The sequence below is a fragment of the Triticum dicoccoides genome, chromosome 4A, assembly GCF_002162155.2.
Source record: "Triticum dicoccoides isolate Atlit2015 ecotype Zavitan chromosome 4A, WEW_v2.0, whole genome shotgun sequence".
In the NCBI taxonomy this organism is placed as follows: Eukaryota; Viridiplantae; Streptophyta; class Magnoliopsida; order Poales; family Poaceae; genus Triticum; species Triticum dicoccoides.
Window position 1 is genome coordinate 673,512,923 of NC_041386.1, and position 21,172 is coordinate 673,534,094.

The window sequence follows — 21,172 nt, forward strand, 5'->3', positions numbered from 1 at the left end:
CCGACGCCGTCGCCGCCCCGCCCCGACGTCGCCGCCCGCCCTGCTGCACCTCGCCGTCGCCGTCGCCCTCGCCAGCCGTGAGTAACTTTCTTTTATTTTTGTTAGATTTTTTTAGATTTTTTTGTATAGTTCATAGATTTTTTTGTTAGATTAGATTTGTAGTAATTTAGATATGTAGTTCATATTGTGTAATTTAGATTGTGTAATAAATTTGTTCATATCATGTTAGATTTTTTTCTGTTAGTAGATTTTTTTGTTAGATTAGATGTGTAGATCTTTTTCTTAGATTAGATGTGGTGTAATTTAGGTGTGTAGTTCATATTGTGTAATTTAGATTGTGTAATAAATTTGTTCATATAATGTTAGATTTTTTTCTGTTAGTAGATTCTTTTGTTAGATTAGATGTGTACATCTTTTTGTTAAATTAGATGGTGTAATTTAGATATGTAGTTCATATTGTGTAATTTAGATTGTGTAATTAATTTGTTCATATTATGTTAGATTTTTTTCTGTTAGTAGATTTTTTTTGTTAGATTAGATCTGTAGATCTTTTTTTTTAGATTAGATGTGGTGTAATTTAGATATGTAGTTCATATTGTGTAATTTAGATTGTGTAATTAATATGTAGTTCATATTTTTAGTAAGTACTATTTTATTTTATTTATAGTAAGTGCTTCATATATATATAGTTGAACTAGCTAGTTGATTTAATAAACTAATTTATTTTACTATATATAAAAGTAGTTTGTTTTTAGTAAGTAGTACTTTATTTATTTATAGTAAGTGCTTAATTAGTAGTTGAACTAGATAGTTGATTTAATTAATAAAACTACTTTATTTAACTATATATAGAAGTAGTTCCCGCATCGACGTCGGCGATGCCTATCCCGCATGCTCGTCGTCGTCGACTCGGCGGTGGAGGCTTGCTTGATCAGGGCCATGTTCGGGACTGGGCTCCGTCGTCCTGGTATTGGGAGGTGCTACCTTCCGGGGGACGTAGGTTGGTGAGGAGGCAGCCCGTTGTTGACCCGATCCTTTTTTGGTGGCGGTCGCGTGGGCCAGTGACGGTGCCGAGGCTTCCGGACACCGCGGAGGTGGTACGACACCATGTCAGCGAGGAGGACGAGCACGTCCGTCGCTACATGGTTGCACTGGAGGGCAGGTTCGACAATACCTGGCAGGTTCTTCAGGGATCTCACTGGAGCTATGATCCTGTGATGGTTCCTTATCTTTGGGTGTCCACCGCCCGCGTCGATACCCGTCGGGCGCTACGGTTCTAGTTGTATTAGTGATGCTATATTAGTGATAATATTCGACGATGTATGGACACCAAGAGGTGATGTACTTTTGCTTATAATTATTGAATGCATGCTAATTTGAATATTACTTTATTTTATGATTTGGTTTTGCTTATTTTATGATTTGATTCTGCTTATTGAATGCTCATATTGGATAACTTCTCCTTCATTCCCGTGTGCTAGACAATTTGGTGTAATAATGCACTCGGGAATGAAAGGAGGAGCTACGTACATCACCGATAGTCAACCCGTGATTAATAATCTAGTTTAATATTTGAATTATGAACATAGGCCGGAAATGTCGTACTCGGACAACGAAAACCGCACGGGGGAGTGCAACTGGTGCCACGACGACCGAGGTATCTGCGACGGGTTCATTAAGCTGGACGAAGATCGTCGCTTCAGCATTAAGCTCGAGGAGACCTTCGATGTTCATATGGTACGCAATCGACGATAATAGTTTTTTTCGTAATTAATCATGACTTCAACTATTTTAATCATGACAATATTTTTTATTTTTTCCAATTCGACTAGCTTATCCCATGCTTTGCAAGACGCTATGTCTTGGAGAGGATGGGTTTTGAAGACCATGAAAGTTTCGAAACCAAAAAAATTATCCTAAGTACCCATCATGGTGTGGATTTCAAGTAAAGTTGTACAATGCTCAGAGTGTAACCCATTTTGGTTGCAAAAATTGGGAAGCACTTTGCAAGACGTATGGTCTTGATGAGGGTATGCTTGTCACCATGGATCTTGGTGATCCTACAATCAAGCAAGAGAGACCTTCGATTTGGGTCCTTGTGGATACACCTCCAATTCTTCCTCCATGTGAACTTAACATAGTTATTAAGTAATTTATATTGTTTATTTCAAAATAGTTGACAACTTATCCCTATTGACAGCTTATTTTCATTCTTCAAAGAATGTGCGGAAGATGGTAGACAGAATCTACTACACCGAAGGCTCCGAATTAACTTATCAGGAGAAAAATCATCTGGTCGCATTTTGTACTGATCTTGAGAATTACAATATCTACAATCAAACTCCTCAACATTATGGTCAATACGTGCCACTAGTGCACGTGTTGAACTACGGTAACTACCATGGAGATACCCTGGTAAGATTATTTTTTACTATTACAACATCCGTGCATCTTTTTGCACACTTCTAAAACTAGTACATCATTGCTAACTATGAAGTTATTACTATGTTTTTCAACAGATAATCCCGAATGATTGTGTGCCTCATCTGATGTATACGCATGGTAGCCTTCATGTTTTGAACATACAACCAGGTCGTCCTACGAATCGCAACTGTCCATACCGGGTTTCTAAAATAAGTGGAGACATAACAATCAAAGAATGAAAAAAATGTATGGACAGTCGTAAGGAGCTTCTTGGAAGCAAAAACCAGCGAAGGGCAAGAATTGAAGACAGGATGATCGCCATTCTTCATAATGGAGAGTCAGGGTCTATATTGTTTTATGCTATTTTACCTTAAGGGTGTTTAGGTCCTACCTGATACTGATGATCATGTGCTAAGAACAATTATGTAGGGTTGGGTTCGATGACTATGAGGATGATGATCGTATGACTTATTATTAATAACGAGTAGAAGTTGTATGATGATGCATGATTAGTAGGACTTGTTATTATATATGATGATGTATGATGCGAGCATGCATGAGCATGTTATATCAGCGGGTGAAATGAACATAGCAGCAGCGTTGATAAACCAAGGACGAAGATATAAGAGAGGACACTTCTCTCTATTAGCTAGCTAATAACAACCTAAAAATAACCCCCAAAACCCCTAAAGCATCCACTTTTGTAAAAAAAACATGGACTTTTGGTCCCGGTTGGTGCCACCAACCGGGACCAAAGGCCCCCCTGACTGGGCTCGGCGGACCGGCCACGTGGAGGCACATCTATCCCGGTTCGTGTTTGGACCGGGACTAATGGGTGGAGGTATTTGTAACGACCCATTAGTCCCGGTTCATGAACCGGGACTAAAGGCCCTTACGAACCGGGACTAATTGGTGTTTTTCTACTAGTGTAAATTACCTCTCTTCACACTACTAGGGAAAACCCTAGTAGTAGCGCGGGTTTTGAGGCTAGCAGCAGCGCTGGTAGCCGCGCTACTAATAAGGCGCTACAGCTAACTCATAGTAGTAGCGCGGCCCCAACCCGCGCTACTACTGTTGAGTATATCAGCAACGTTTTTTTAGGAACGCGCTACTATTAACTAGCTGTAGCGATTTCGCCATCCCTCGCTACTGCTATATCTTTCATCATTTCCCCACCCCTCCTTTCCCTTTCAGTTTCCCTTTCAGATACTAGATACTAGGTATTGCTAGTAGATATCAAATTCCTAAACCATTACTGGGTAGTACTCCCTTCGTTCCAAATTACTCGTCGTGGTTTTAGTTCAAACCATGACGAGTAATTTGGAACAAAGGGAGTACTAGATAACAATTTCATGCATAGTCAACATGCATCCTCAAGCAGTACAAAGTCATATCAACGGCCATCATCATATGTAGTTCTAGATGATATCGACGACGATCATCATATGTAGTTCTAGATGATATAGCCACACACACATGTTAGTTCTAGATGATATAGCCACACACACATATGTAGTTCTAGATGATATAGCCACACACACATATGTAGTCCTAGATGATATCGAAGACAATCATCATCCTCAAGCCTGGGCGGTTGGTGTTCCTGATAGTAATTAGGATGACCTGTCCAACACGAAGATTCTTGCCATCGAGGAATTTCTTCCACCCAACCGAGTTTAAGTGTGTGCAACCATCCGTGTCCACGCGGTAAGTACAGATTGTGACGGAGCCCCTTGCAGTAAGGCGTAGTCCAGCTGATCCTTCTTTATCAGGCTCGATACCATAACTCACAGATATGCTCTTTGCCAATTTCTGAATAAGAAAAACATATCAATTAATAAATAGCCTCGCAAATAAGTACATATGGATTCTACACTATTAATAGTTTCCTTAGATTCTACACTAATAAGCATGTGATCGAACTCTACACTAAAACATATCATTGACTAGATTCCACACAACATACCATATCATTGGATTGTACACTAAGTAATTCATCGGATAATTTGCATTGGTAAGTATAACATACCATATCATGTCGATCAACCATGGTATTTGTCAAGCGGGTCAGAAATGGCACCCCGACAAAGTCAGCACGTGGCGGAATTATGTCCCACAGGTTGGACACCTCCTCCTCACTCAGCCTCGTTCTTTGAGCTACGATGGCTTCATGAAGTGGGTCCTCATCATCTTCATCGAGTGGGTCCTCATTATCTTCATCATCTTCATCATCTTCGTCATCTTCATCATCTTCCACCAGGTTGAGATAAATGACAGCTAGCTTGGGTCTTTCTGCTCGGAAGGAGAAGCTGATCAACTCACCACCAGTAAGACGCATGCGAGCGACGAAATGGGCCCATCCATCTCCTCCAATCTACGACATATTGCGTCCTTTCTCGACCTCCATAGTGTACGGCCCCCAGGAGCCTCAAATGTCACAGTGTCTCCTGTCAGCTTGTTGAATTTCAACCTCACATTGCATGGGACGATCTGTGTAAAATAAGCAAAATGACACAATGCAGTAATGCCAACACTAAAAATAAAATAGTTATTACATTTCATCTAATTTCTTACCGCCGCATGACGAAAACTTGGCTGGAAGTAGATGCTGAACAGCTTGCCAGTTGCAAGGCTACTGGCGCATCTTGACTTGCACAGTCGACATAGAGGTGGTGGTGGTGGCGCCATTTTTCCTAAAGCAATATGAGCAAAGGATTAACGATCAACTAAATCAAAATGTTCTAAGTGAACTAAATCAACTAGCCTACTAAATCAACTAAATCAAAATGTTCTAAATCAACTAATGAACTAGCCTAGCTACTAAATCAACTAAATCAAAATGTTCTAAATCAACTAAATCAAAATGTTCTAAATCAACTAAATGAACTAGCCTAGCTACTAAATCAACTAAATCAAAATGTTCTAAGTCAACTAAATCAACTAAATGAACTAGCCTACTAAATCAACTAAATCAAAATGTTCTAAATCAACTAAATCATATCAACTAAATTAAAATGTTGCATATGAGCAGGAGGGAGAAGGAGGGGCGACTCGAGGAGGGAGAAGAGAGTAGGATGGAGGAGGAAGGCGGAGCGAGGAGGGGCCGGCCGGCGCGGCCAGTTGAGGGAGGACGGAGGAGGAAGGCGGAGCGAGGAGGGGCCGGCCGGCGCGGCTAGTTGAGGGAGGACGGAGGAAGGAAGAGCGAGGAGGGCCGGCCAGCGGCGAGTGGAGAGGGAGGACGAAGGAGGAGGCCGGTACCGAGTCCAGCAAGGAGGAGGAGGTGACGGCGCGGGGTGCAGATGGAGGAGGGGCGACGGGGGTGGACCGGCTGGCGGCGTAGACGGAGGATTGAGTGTGTGACTGAGTGGATTGGATAGAGGAGATGGGGGTGGGATATGAATGGCTTAGCAGTAGCGCGCTGTTGCAAAAGACGCTACTGCTAAGCTATCTAGCAGCAGCGCCTTTCACAATAAAGCGCTACTGCTATGTGTCAGCATGTAAAAATAGACTTTGTTCAATATATCAAAAATACATTGATCATCAACGATCTTTTTGTGTACAATCTGATTTGTCAATATAAGTCCTCACCGGTTTAGGAACAGGTGAAGACTCATATTGCAACCACAAATTCTACACATAGAGTTCAATGAAGACCAAGTGCTTGTCAAAAGTTTGAGAAGTAACATATTTAAGGTGGTATAAACTCTCTTCACGGAGCGAGGTGGGACTAAATTTTTGTAGGAAACTTAGCAGTAGCACTTATCTTAGAAATGCGCTGCTACTATGCTACGTAGCAGTAGCGCGTCTCTCCATAACGCGTTGCTGCTATAACTACCCTCGCGGTGGCCTCGTGGGAATTATAGCAGCAGCGCGTCTTTGAGCGGGCGCGCTACTGCTATATTTATTTCAGCAGCGAGTTTCGACTGTGCACACTACTGCTAATTAGCAGCAGCGACTTATTTTAAAGCGTGCTGCTGATAAGATTCTGTGTATAGGCTTTTCCCTAGTAGTGTCATGTTGAGATTGCTACCATGTCTTTGTTCTTCCTTGCATATGCTAGTTTTTGCTTGCCTTGATAATTTGTTTGCTTACAAGATGCTTATGCATAGGAAGTATGTTAGACTTAAGTGTGTTTTTCACATGTTTTATGATGCTCTCTTTGTGCTTCAATTCTTGTCTTTCGTGTGAGCATCATTGAAATCTCAATGTCTAGCTAAAAAGGTTTTAAAGAAAAGCGCTTGTTGGGAGACAACCCAATATTTTTCCTTGATGTTATTTAATAAATCTTGCATCTACCTTCTGTTTAGATGTGTTTTTATCTTTTAATTAGTGTTTGTGCCAAGTAGAACCTATAGGATAACCTATGATGATAGTTGATTTGATTCTGCTGAAAAACAGAAACTTTGCGCGCACGAATTTAGTTTTGTTAAATCACAGAAACGTGATTTTGCGTTAATTCTTTTTGCTGCTGATCAATAAAAAAATTGTATAGGACTTCGTATTTTCGTAGGATTTTTAGAGTTTCAGAAGTTTGCGTTAGTTACAGATTGCTACAGACTGTTCTGTTTTTCACAGATTCTGTTTTTCGTGTGTTGTTTGCTTATTTCAATGCATCTATGGCTAGTAAAATAGTTTATAAACCATGGAGAAGTTGGATTACAGTAGGTTTAACACCAACATAAATAAAGAATGAGTTCATTACAGTACCTTATGTGGTGGTTTTGTTTTCTTTCACTAATGGAGCTTATAAGATTTCCTGTTGAGTTTTGTGTTGTGAAGTTTTCAAATTTTGGGTAAAGCTTTTATGGACTATGGAATAAGGAGTGGCAAGAGCCTAAGCTTGGGGATGCCCAAGCAACCCCAAGATATTCAAGAATAGCCAAAAGCCTAAGCTTGGGGATGCCCCGGGAAGGCATCCCCTCTTTTGTCTTCGTTCATTGGTAACTTTACTTGGAGCTATATTTTTATTCGCCACATGATATGTGTTTTGCTTGGAGCGTCATGTATTATATTAGTCTTTGCTTTTTAGTTTACCACAATCATTCTTGCTGTACACACCTTTTGGGAGAAGCCTATTTGATTAGAATTTGCTAGAATACTCTATGTGCTTCACTTATATCTTTTAGAGCACGGTGGTGACTTATTTTTGTAGAAATTGCTAGTCTCTCATGCTTCACTTATATCTTTTTGAGAGTATTTTAGAACAGCATGGTATTTGCTTTGGTTATAAAATTGGTCCTAGAATGGTAGGCATCCAAGTTGGGTATAATAAAAACTATCATAGGAAGTGAATTGGATGCTATGATCAATTTGATACTTGATAATTGTTTTGAGATATGGAGGTAGTGATATTAAAGTCATGCTAGTTGAGTGATTATGAATTTAAAGAATGTTTGTGTTGAAGTTAGCAAGTCCTGTAGCATGTACGTATGGTTAAAGTTGTGTAACAAATTTGAAACATGAAGTGTACCTGGCTTGTGCATCCTTATGAGTGGCGGTCGGGGACGAGCGATGGTCTTTTCCTACCAATCTATCCCCCTAGGAGCATGCGCGTAGTACTTGATTTTTGATGACTTCTAAATTTTTACAATAAGTATATGAGTTCCTTTGATTAATGTTGAGTCCATGGATTATACGCACTTTTACCTTTCCGCCATTGCTAGCCTCTTTGGTACCGTGCATTGCCCTTTCTCACCTTGAGAGTTGGTGCAAACTTCGCCGGTGCATCCAAACCCCGTGATACGATACGCTCTATCACACATAAACCTCCTTATATCTTCCTCAAAACAGCCACCATACCTACCTATTATGGCATTTCCATAGCCATTCCGAGATATATTGCCATGCAACTTTCCACCGTTCCGTTTATCATCATCATGACATACTTTACTTCTGTCATATTGCCATTGCATGATCATGTAGTTGACATCGTATTTGTGGAAAAGCCACCATTCATTATTTTTCATACATGCCACTCTTGATTCATTGCACCATCCCGTTACACCGTCGGAGGCATTCATATAGAGTCATATCTTGTTCTAGTTTCGAGTTGTAATTCATATGTTGTAATCAATAGAAGTGTGATGATCATCATTATTAGAGCATTGCCTAAAAAGAAAAAGAAAAAGAAAGGCCAAACAAAGGAAAGGCCCAAAGAAAAAAAGAAAAAAAGAAAAAAAATAAAAAAGGGCAATGTTACTATCTCTTTTTCGACACTTGTGCTTCAAAGTAGCACCTTGTTCTTCATGTAGTGAGTCTCATATATTGTGCTTCAAAGTAGCACCATGTTTTTCATATAGTGAGTCTCATAAATTGTCTTTTTCATACTAGTGGGAATTTCTCATTATAGAACTCGGCTTGTATATTCCTACGATGGGCTTCCTCAAATGCCCTAGGTCTTCGTGAGAAAGCAAGTTGGATGCACACCCACTAGTTTTTTTTTGTTGAGCATTCATTTATAGCTCTAGTGCATCCGTTGCATGGCAATCCCTACTCCTCATGTTGACATCAATTGATGGGCATATCCATAGCCCATTAATTATTCTCGTCAATGTGAGACTTTCTCTTTTTTTTGTCTTCTCCACACAATCCCCATCATCATATTCTATTCCACCCATAGTGCTATATCCATGGCTCACGCTCATGTATTACGTGAAGGTTGAAAAAGTTTGAGATTATTTATGTATGAAACAATTCTTGGCTTGTCATCGGGGGTATAGAAGTTGGGAACATCTTTGTGTGACGAAAACAAAGCATAGCCTAACTATATGATTTTGTAGGGATGAACTTTCTTTTGCCATGTTATTTTGAGAAGACATGATTACTTTGATTAGTATGCTTGAAGTGTTACTATTTATTTTATCAATATGAACTTTTATTTTGAATCATTTGGATCTGAACATTCATGCCACAATAAAAAAAATACATTGAGAATTATGCTAGGTAGCATTCCACATCAAAAATTCTCTTTTTATCATTTACCTACTCGAGGACGAGCAAGAATTAAGCTTGGGGATGCTTGATACGTCTCCAACGTATCTATAATTTTTTATTGTTCCATGCTATTATATTACCCCTCTTGGACGTTTATGGGCTTTATTTTACACATTTATATCATTTTTGGGACTAACCTACTAACCGGAGGCCCAACCCGTATTACTATTTTTTTTTGCTTATTTCAGTATTTCGAAGAAAAGGAATATCAAACAGAGTCCAAATGGAATGAAACCTTCGGGAGCATGATTTTTGGAACGAACGTGATCCAGAGGACTTGGAGTGCAAGTCAAGAAGCAGCCAAAGCTTCCACGAGATAGGAGGCCCCCCCCTATAGGGCGCGCCCCCTGTCTCCTGGGCCCCTCGGGCGTCCACCGACGTACTTCTTCCTCCTATATAAGCCTACGTACCCCGAAAACATCCAGGGAGCGGACGAAACACAATTTCCACCACCGTAACCTTCTGTATCCATGAGATCTTATCTTGGAGCCTTCGCCGGCACTCTGCCGTAGGGGGAATCGACCATGGAGGGCTTCTACATCAACATCCTTGCCCCTCCGATGAGTTGTGAGTAGTTTACCACAGACCTACGTGTCCATAGTTATTAGCTAGTTAGCTTCTTCTCTCTTTTTGGATCTCAATACAATGTTCTCCCCCTCTCTTGTGGAGATCTATTCGATGTAAACTCTTTTTGCAGTGTGTTTGTCAAGATCCGATGAATTGTGGGTTTATAATCAAGTTTATATACGAATAATATTTGAATCTTCTCTGAATTCTTTTATGCATGATTGAGTTATCTTTGCAAGTCTCTTCGAATTATCAGTTTGGTTTGGCCTACTAGATTGATCTTTCTTGCCACGGGAGAAGTGCTTAGCTTTGGGTTCAATCTTGCGGTGTCCTTACCTAGTGACAGAAAGGGTTGCAAGGCACGTATTGTATTGTTGCCATCGAGGATAACAAGATGGGGTTTATATCATATTGCTTGAGTTTATCCCTCTACATCATGTCATCTTGCTTAATGCGTTACTCTGTTCTTATGAACTTAATACTCTAGATGCAGGCAGGAGTCGGTTGATGTGTGGAGTAATAGTAGTAGATGCAGGCAGGAGTCGGTCGATGTGTGGAGTAATAGTAGTAGATGCAGGCAGGAGTCGGTCTACTTGTTACGGACGTGATGCCTATATACATGATCATGCCTAGATAATCTCATAATTATTCACTTTTCTATCAATTGCTCGACAGTAATTTATTCACACACCGTAATACTTATGCTATCTTGAGAGAAGCCACTAGTGAAACATATGGCCCCCGGGTCTATCTCTTATCATATTTGCTTCCAATCTACTTTTATTTGCATCTTTACTTTTTGCATCTATATTATAAATACCAAAAATATATTTATATTATCTTACTATCTTTATTAGATCTCATTTTCGCAAGTGGCCGTGAAGGGATTGACAACCCCTTTATTGCGTTGGTTGTGAGTTCTTTGTTTATTTGTGTAGGTGCGTGGGACTTTTGAGGAGCCTCCTACTGGATTGATACCTTGGTTCTAAAAAACTGAGGAAAATACTTACGCTACTATTGCTGTATCACCCTTTCCTCTTCAAGGAAAACCAATACAAGCTCAAGACGTAGCAGTGAGGCAGATCTCACGGGCGGAGTGGTAGGAGTCGAGCAACGCCGCCTGCTCTGCCAGGTCCGCGTCTGGTGCGGTCGCCCTGCCGGTGAAGGGCTGCACCTTTGCATGAGGTGCTCTTGGAGGAGTTGGTGGTTGTAGGCGGTGTCGGCATGTGCCTCCTGAAACTGCTCCTCCCGCTCCTCATGCACCATGTCCATGTAATGGGCATGGGCCTCACTGATGGTCATGGTGCAATGCACCAGCGAGGGTGGCACGGAGGAGGAAGAGGGTAGCATGGACGAAAAGGGTGGCACCGGCTCATCATCGGCTGCGTCCTCCATTGGGACGTCGTCGTCCTCCGGCTGCCTGTCGGCCAACCAGCAGCAGTGGAGGCCAACTCCTTCTTCTGGTGCGGCGTCAGCCCATCCTATAGAGCTTTCGTGGGGGAGGAATCCATGATGGGAGTGATGGCAGAGAGGGATCAAAGGCAGATGACTACAACTATGATGGGGGTAACAGTTTATATAGCAACGGTGGGCGGTAGAGGGACAAACGGGTGGCGCCAGAGTAGGCGCCTCGGCAACCGCGAAACATTATAATGTGGGTGGCAGACGGATGGATGGGGCGACCGTCGTGTCATTTAAACGCGGAGTAGTCGCCTGCACTGAGGAGCGGCGCGAGCGGCACTCTCTTGGTTGGCGCGCCACTTCAATGCCAGCACCAGTGAGCGCCTGCGTCCGCTTTGGCCGGGTATGAATGCGGGCACTGATGCTCTACATCGGCGTAGACCGTTTCATGCGGGAAGCACGCGCGGGCGGGGGAGGGGGTTTGGGTGGGCTGGTGTGTTAAGAAGCGGGCTTGGGTGCTGTCCGGATGCCCGCAAAGCCCCCCCCCCCCACACGTTTGTCTCCTGTTTGCGGGAGAAAGTACGTCTGGACCATGCCGCGGACCGATACAGGACCGCGTTGGATGGCTTCTGCGGTCCGGATAGCATGGTCCGGACGGATGCGAGAGGTTTGAGGGTCGCTGTTGGAGATGACCTTAGCCCCTGTCAAAAAGGAGAGTCATTCGGCTGCGCCGTGACTTGTGCCAAGGTTCTGAACTGTAATCAATACAAAGTTTAGGTGATTTGTCTCACATGATCGGAATGAATATGATGTAATTGATGGTGTGTTTGTTGGGATATGATGAATTTCCACTTTATGTTCAAATTGTTCATTGAATTATGTAGAATCTTTTGAAGTCTTGTTGTTGTATAATTAAGTAGCTATGTATGCTCTCTGATCTATTTTTTGTCTTTGGCCAAGATTGATAGGTAGTTCTTCAGATGGAGTGGTGCATAGTAGTGAGTTCAATCTTGTTGTGCTTCATCCCAGTTACCGAAAGGGAACGGACAGTATCGTATTGTTGCCACTAAGGATAAAACAATGATTTCTTTATCACATTTTGATGATAATTTCACTATCTACATTATGTCGTCATGCTTATTGCAATGTTATGTTTGTCACAAACTTATTACTTCAAGATGCATGCTAGATAGCATGTGGTCTTAAGGTGGAGTATTAGGTGTAGACACAGTTAGATAATTGTCTACATATCACAGACGTAATGCCTATATGGAATTATACCATGAATGATCATAGTTACAAATATCAATATTGTAATTTTATCATTACTTAACTGTAGTTTATTCACCGCACCACACTTATCTGGTTGGAGAGATGGCACCAATGAACCTATGGCCCTGGGCGTCTATATTCCTTTACTGAAAACATCATCAAAAGTACTTTTCTTTGTTGTACTGTTTTATTTATTTTAGTTACCTATCAATTTGTATCATACCATGCAATTTATCCTTGTAACTAATAGGACAAGAAGCTTAAAACCTTCTTGAAGTGTTGAAGCAAGTTTGTATTGTGTTTTGTGTGCAGGTACCGAAAACATTGTTTGCTAGCAGAACTCCTATTGATTCGATAAACCTTGGTTCTCAAATTGAGGCAAATAATTATTGCTAGGTTATCACACCCTTACACTTTGGGGTTACCCAACCACCCTTACGAAGAGAAAGCAAGGCTCATGCTTCGTTTTTAGGTGTTCTTCCGAGGCTGTTAAGGGTATGTATCCTACTCAAGAAGTTGAGGCGGCGACGACTCCCTGAAGATGGAATAATGTTCTCCCTACCTAGCCCCCATCTGGGTGGTGTTTCTTGCGTTGTTGGAGGGTGTGTGAAGGTGTGTCTCTGGTGTATCTCACAGGGTTTGATCTGTGTTTTTTCTTTGATAGACCTGCGTGGATCCCGTCTTTGTTCGTCGGTGTTCATGTGCCCATATGTTGAAACCTTATGATCTACGACTCTCTTCATCAGTGGTGCTGTTCTAGTGCGCTAGTTCTTTGGGACCTTCGCACGATGACTTCCTGACTGTCTATTACAACAAGGTTTGTCCGGTTTCAATGAGGAAAGGATGATGACGGTGCTGCACCTTCGACTCGCTTCAATACTTGTAGTCGTCGCTAGATGGTGTACGGACATGAACGTAAATTTGTTACTTTTGATGTTCATTTAATTTTGTTATGGGGTTTATTTTGTTTTTCTTATTTCTTTTTTGAAAACCTGGATGAATGAACTTTAAGTTTTAGTCAAAAGGAGTTGTTACTCGTGGTTATGCATAATTTATTTTAGCTTTTTTTGTGCAACCAAAATTGATGTGTTTTTCCTAAACTTTATAGGCTTATATTTATGGCATAATGTGTTTTAGAAAAATCAGCAAATGCAACCATAATTTTGCATTTTATCCAAGAAAAAATGACACATTCATCAGTGGACTTTCGATAATTCAGCCATCATCCCGAATTTTGCAAAAACCATTGAGAAAGCCATTCTAGTTCTGGAGGGTAGCCCATTGTTCTACACCGGGAAAATATTTAGTGCTTCAAAGTCTTAGGTGATATGACGCTTCAAATTTACAAAAAAAATCTAAAAGTTCATAAAAATTCGAAACTTCTTTTTGTTGGATGTTCAGAACATATGTGTACAATCCTTACAAATGTTAAATCTAAATGTGTAACATACATTGAGAAACAAGAAAGAGAAATCCACCATGAATAGTGTCATAAAAAAACAAAAACACGTGTTTTTCTCTCCTTTCCCTCAGCGGCTAGAGCAAATTCTCTTCTTCAGTCTTCGTTGGGAGTCCATGGATTCGTCTCGCTCCGGCTCTCGCTTTCGCGGCCGGTGGTGGAGCGAGGAATCCCGGTGCCTCTGCTCCGGCTAGTAATTTAGGTTAAGGTTTTTTAGTCCTTGCCTATGCATCGCTCGGACGAATGGCGACGCTTCTTTTCCTCTAATTTGTTTTTTGCCTCTAATCCTCCCTGAGTTTGTCCATCTTGATGTAGCCGATAGAGTTCGGGCATAGAATCCCATCGTCTCCTTGGGGTATCGAGGATAGGGTTTCTCATCTTGCGTGTGCGGCAGAGAGATTTGCTATTAGTTGCTTCAGATCTATTTAAGCATGCAACGGCAACGACTGTGGCTCCAGGGTGTTGGTCCTTAGGAGCACGTGCAGAATTCCCTGGTATCATCGACAAGGTCAAGCCGACTCAGGCAGAGGAGCAGCGACAACGGCACACCAACTGTTCGTCCTAGCAGTGGTACTGGTGATTCGGTGGACTAGAGACTTCAATGTAATTTACTTTCGATGAACCTTTATATTTATAATAGATCTGAATTTATTTTTAAAAAAAAGCAAACAAACCAGGGTTGGGAACCAGGTAGCAGCGGCCGATGGATCCGCTGGTTCATCTCCACCATGGCCTTTAAGTCAAATCTCTGCTTCTTCTCTCTCCCTTCATCAATTCCACCCATCGACCGCACCTAAAAGGCTACTACCACCACTAGCCACAGCTTGCCTTGTCCCATCCACCGCTTTGCAGCATTTCAGGGCTTGAGGCTTCGCACTGCCCATCCTCCTCCTCCTCGCACACTACTCCAGCTTCGCCAAGAAGACTCCCCTCTCGCCCTCATTTTCGCTCCCAAATCTTCTTCCCCCGGAAGCTTTCCATCAAGCCAAGATTTCGGCTGCGCGCGGTGAGTCTCTCCCTCCCATGCTAGTCTAGGTTTCTGGCTGGCTGCGTTCTATCAATTTTTTTTTGTCTCACTCTGCCCTCTGCTTTGCCCTCAGATCGTCGAGCATCTTGCTGTCCAGTCCAGAGACGCCGCCGGGAACGGAACACCGTCGCGACGCCGCCGGGAATCCGCTGCCAGAGTAAACCCTCTCGTCTCTGTCTGTCCATTCTCTCCTTTTAAGTCGATAGATCGATCGCCGAAGCGCTTCTTTCTTGCCCCAAATCCGTCGCCCGTCTGATCTGATTTTTCTGCTCGTTTCGCCACCACTCCTACATTTGACGGAACTTTTTTTCCCGGCCGCCGAACTGCTGTAGCTCTCGTTAGAATGCTCCTTTTTTGATTTACTAGTGATTTCAGATCTGTTTAGATTTTACATTTTAGATCCGTGTAGATGTTACAACAAAAATGTAAGTAAGCTTACATTTTAGACGCGAGTAAATGTTACCACAAAAATGTAGGTAGTGCACACTGCATTTAGGATTATGTCAAGTGTTACAATAAAAAAATGTAATGAATTGTTAAATTTTCATTTAAATGCTTGAAATTGTTACATCAACAAATGTTAAAGTCTCATATATGCCGATTATGACCATGCAAACAGATCAATAGCTTCATGACGACAAATCCTAATAAATTATACGTCTAATATTTCCGCAAAAGATACTGAATAATTTCTTTTCGGAAACCTAAAAGTGAAAGAATAATTTCTGTACAAACAAGACCATGTATAGGGGTATGGGGCGTCTGATCTGATTCATTCCCCACCGCGCAAATGCATGCATGTCTTGCCCTTACTCCCATGAATTTCATTGCTCGGTATGCGTCAAATGGACAATGATTTGTTAGTGCACCTTTATTTGTTCTCTTGACATGTGTTAGTGCACAGTATTGGTAACAGGAAGTTAGAAAAAAAAACAGCACGGATTTGTATGTCAGGTTTGGACCTACCGGCAGCACAAATCAGCTGATAGATCTAACGGTCCATAAAATAAGTGACAGAACAGAAAATATTACCCAAATGATCTTACGCAAATCCCTTTTCTTTTTCATGCGCTGTACTAATGCTTGCTTCTTTTCTCTTATCATCGAGCAACCAGCATGGCAGACAGCAGCGGCGCCACCGTCTTCGACGACCTGCCAGAGTGGCTCATCGTCGATGAGATCCTCTCCCGGTTGCCAGTCAAAGACGTACTCCGCTGCCGCGCCGTCCGCAAGTCGTGGCGCAGCGGCACTTCCACCGACGCCTTCATCCTCGACCACCACCGCCACCAGCCCTCGCTCCCCATCGTCAAACACGTAGAGGGCATCGGCCGCGTCGTGAGAGCCTCCAACAATGATCAAAAGATACTGCCCATCCTACTGTATGCAGGCAGAAGCCCTATTACAGGGGTCGACCTTATGCACTGCGCCGTCTGTGATGGCCTCATCATCCTGGCGCAGAAGCCTGATTATTACATCTGTAACCCGGCCACTCGCAAGTGTGCTTCCCTGCCATGCCCTCCACTACAGTCAGGCTTCAGCAACGACGAAATAGTCGGCTTCTACCGGCACCAGCCATCTGGAGAATATCGGATGCTCTGGGCGTCATACTCCATACGCATCAGGGTTGAGTTGCCTGATTACTTTGCCCTCACAGTGGGATCAGACCAGCCAAGACGCATCCAGTGGCAGGCAGTTTCAGAAAAAGGGTTTCCCACCATGTTGGCCCGTGATTGTCCACCGGTCCATCATCGTGGCAGCCTGCACTGGGCAGTGGGCCTCAACATCACGGTATTTGATCCCGTAGCCGAGACATTCTGGCACATGAGCCGCCCAGAGCAGTTGGGTGATATGGTGTCATTGTTGGATACTGCCGGCGGCGCACTCGCTTTGTGTCGCACGGATCGTACCTATGTCACGTTGGATGTTTGGGTGTTGCAGGACTATGATGCCGAAACCTGGGGCTTTCACTACCATATTAACTTGTCAGCGATGGTGGCATCGCCACCACTTGATTTGAGGATCAAATATGTCCCCAGGATGGCTGTGATCAATGAGCATGAGCTGGTTATCGATTATCCTGACCGTGTGCTGCATTGTAACATTGATGGTGTGTTTATAGGAAATCTGGAAAGCGAAGAGCATGGAAACTACTTGATGCTCACTCGGCATCGTCTCCAAGAGAGCATGATTTCACTTCCATTGTTTGAAAACCAAGAAGAAGATGCTGTGAACAAGGAGTATCCATTCCTCATAGTGCTATAAAGACGCCATGCTCCATCTTAATGCTTTGGACTTGTTGTTTGCTGTGCCCTTAGAGTATCCATCCCATGTGAGCCATGTCTTTCATTTTACCTTTTAGTAGTACCAGTAGAACTGAACATGTTGTTTGTCTGAAGTAGCCACTTCTACTATCATCATTCGTGCTTGTTATGCTATCTTGAGCGCCATGTTGATGTTCTAACTTCTAAACAATGGAGTACCTATGCTATGGAACTGCTGTGCGGTTCTTCCCATTTTTTACTTTCATTTTGCATTGTTATAAATCATGGAAGGTATTATTGCAGATTGAAATGCTAGTTCCTTGGTGAGAAGTGATGCCATTTTAGTTGTTGAGATGGCTAGCTTACGTACTCCCTTCTGTAGCTTAATATTGCTCTTGGCACCTCGTCGCTCCAGCTCTTTGTGTGGAGATTTTTTTCTCAGTATATCTAGGTAGCTGGTTGTGATTTGGTGTTCAGCATAGTTTTGGCCATTGTTGAAGTTTTTGGCAAGTGATTCTTGGGCTGTTTGGTGATATGTTAGAAGTGATGCTGGGGTCTTCCTTTCCTACTGCTTCTGTGCCCAAGATTCAGCATTATCTTGATCAACATGTTGGAAGGCTCGTGTTTGCCAGTTTCTTTTTCTGTAAGGCTGCTGATGTGATGTCTCTTGCGTTAGCGTTTTTGTTTGTGTTTAACCGTTTTTGCTGTTATTAGGCCGTGCTCAAAGCTGAAGCCGTTGTACTGTGTTTTAGTTTGCGTTTTCACTGATATATCATGTCCCTTTTACTTTAAAAAAGGGACTTCAAGATGTCCTCTCATGGACCAGGTAAATATGCTAATTCTCAGTACAGCTTTGCCTGGATGAAGATTTATGCTAGCACCGTTTCAAAAAGATTTATGCTAGCTTACATGGTGACTGTTTGACCATGATGTTCCATTATCTGCAGAAATGGTTATAATTTGGCCGATTTATTTTCTAGTGGGTTCATGTAAGATCAGATGAGGATTCCATTAAGAACAACTCTAGCAGATCGTCGTAACGCTTGGTCGCCATAATAACCGCCTATATGACGACCGCGGTTGAAAGTGTATGTTTATTAAAGTTGCCATACCGGCCCTCGGGGTGCATAATTTTTGGAGGCCGATCCAAAACGAGTCCGCGAGCCTCCATATTTGGAGCGGCCTTCAAACCTAACCGCCTACAAACAAACATAGGGAATTTCCTATATCACTCTTATTGCGTCAATTGGTCAGGGCTACGCACTGGGATCTCGAGCGAGTGTTTGGTTCACAGGATTCTAAAAACACGAAAATAGAAAAAACATAGAATTGAAATGTTATGCTCATCTCAATCCTATAGTATTTTGGGCTGGTATCATATTTGGAATGATCTCGACGGCAGATCAGGCTTGCTGCTGGCAGAGTTGCGACGGTGGTGTGGTGGTTGTTTTCCTCTAGAACAGCACTGACGGCATTTGTTTCTGGCGGCGGCGGGATTATACTGCTACAAGTTGGGCATCCCATGTAGTTGTTCATGATTCTCTGTATGTGTATGACATTTCAGCGGTGTAACTCGAACGGCGTAGTTCATGGAGGCAAATGGGATCAATTTTCCTCATGTGTTTCAAAAAATGTTCATGTTTTCCAAATTTCATTCACATTTTGAAAATTTGTTCACAATTAAAAACATTGTTCGGAACTAAGTTTTTTCAAAATTTGTTCACGACTAAGAAACGGACTTTAAAATTTGTTCACAATTCAAAAAAATGTTCAGAATTCGAAAACTTTTTGCAATTCGAAAAATGTTCTTATTTTCAAAACAAAATCACCATCTCCAACTTTTTGAAAAAAAATCTAAATTTTAGAAAATGTTAATCTTTTTTGAGAAAAAGATTCACGTTTTTCCAAATCGTGTTCACTTTTTAGCAATTATTTCACAATTCAAAAAATATTTTTTCGGAATTCAACCAAGAAGTGGGCCGGCCCATTTGTGCGAAAGCTCCTCTTGTCACCCACCTTGAAATACTCTGGCTTGGCGCTCGAACATAACCAACAACCAACAGCTCTCTCTTCTTCTTCCTGTCGCCGGAGCGCCAAGAAACCAAGAACCCATCCCCCCTCCTCCCTCCTCGCCGTGCAGGTCCCCAACGCCTTTGCTCTCCAGCGGTCCAGCACCGGCGACCGATGGAGCAGTTCGTCGACGGCCAGCACGTGCGTCTGCGGAGCACCGTGCTGGGCAGGTACCTCCACGCCGACGACGACGGGGATAGCGTATCCCTCCAGGACCGCCGGGCATCACTGAACTCGGCTTGGGCGGTCGAGTTGCACAACCGGGATGATTATGGCCCGCACGTTCTCCTCTACAGCGCCGCCTACGGCCGCTGCCTCGCCGCCACGGACGCGCGGGCGCCGGTCGGCCGCGGGCTCCGCGTCGAGCAGCGCAACTACGACCATCCGGAGATGGATTCCATTCTCTGGCGCGTATTCCGGATGCGCGGCAGGGAGGGAGTTCACCTCCGCAACGTCAACGGCGGCTGTCTGCTTGCCACTCGCGTGCTCGGCCACTACCGTGGCAACGGGGTGAGCGCGGAGGACACGCAGTTCATCCCTATGATGATGAACTGGGTCGTGGAGCCCATCCCCACCATGGCAATTCCGCCTGAACTTCCGGCAGAGGTGAGTCCGCCATGCCATGTCCGCTTCTTGATTCTTCCCGAATTTGCGCGAATTTGGTTCTTGGATAGTTGAATTTGCGCGAACATGCATCGGAATTTGATTGCAAATCGTGTAAATTTCGATTGCTTGGGATGGGAGCGACTCTTTGATGTGATGATGGTTCTTTGCAACCCAACTCCAACTGCAGGTTCCCCTCCCCGACGCCATGTTGACGTGGCGGGAGATCGACTACGTGTGGCTGAACGCCGACGGGGCCATCATCACCCAAGGCTGGTACCCATTCGCTGGGAGGTCCTTGCTCCGCCTCAGCACCAACCTGGCCGTGTGCCTGTCCGCGGAGTGGGGCATGGAAGGCGTCCCCGACATCGTCATATGCCTCCCTGCCCGCGGTGGCCGCCTTCTCCCACTCGTCGTCGACCTGCCCAGCAGCGAGCAGGACTTCCGCGTCGTCGTCCTCAACGCCGGCTCGCCTGGTGAGAATCCATAAACTTCTCCTTTGGCTTCAGTTGAGTCGCAGACAACTTGATTTGAGTCTCAGTTCAGTTGACTGCCAATCTGCCCTGGAGTACTCTGTCTGCTAGTCTGATAATTATGAGAATTTACTGAAACCGGTGTAGTCTGAAACTTTTGCTAATCTGTTTCAGTTAATTAGTAGTTCAGACTTGGTAATCGTCTCAAGACTCTGAACAATTTTAGGATTGTAGACATTAATAATCAGTAAAAGTTGCTGAATCAAATCAGTAGGTGATCAACAGGCACGAAATTGTGACAGATGCTAAAATCCACACTGAAACTTGATATGGAGAGTATTGGTTTCCATTCTACTCTGCTTTGATTCAGATGATCCAATTCTTCAGTTTAATACCATATATGTGCCGGTAGCTAGCTAGTGGGATACTTTGGAACTTGAAAACCCAAACCAGTTCAGTCTGCCTAGTTCAACTTCAGAGAGAAGATGATGATTTCTGTTTTTTTAGCCTACTGTAATTGTTTCGAGTAACGCTTGGACAAAATTCAGGTTCTGTTCCACAGCACATTCTCTACATTGTTTTGAAGTTTTGTACATCGTCTTTCTTTTTGATCTTGTGTTAT

The 21,172-nt window shown here is 43.2% G+C and overlaps 1 protein-coding gene across 1 annotated transcript; it reads left to right on the forward strand.

The window, feature by feature from the left end:
* Window positions 1–14,916: 14,916 nt before the first annotated feature.
* On the forward strand, window positions 14,917–17,669 carry LOC119287882 (F-box/LRR-repeat protein At2g43260-like). The gene is made up of 3 exons (XM_037567505.1): window positions 14,917–15,122; window positions 15,217–15,300; window positions 16,259–17,669. Exon 3 carries the CDS (start codon window positions 16,260–16,262, stop codon window positions 17,403–17,405), a length of 1,146 nt encoding a protein of 381 aa, XP_037423402.1. The 5' UTR covers window positions 14,917–15,122; window positions 15,217–15,300; window position 16,259; the 3' UTR covers window positions 17,406–17,669.
* Window positions 17,670–21,172: the final 3,503 nt, after the last annotated feature.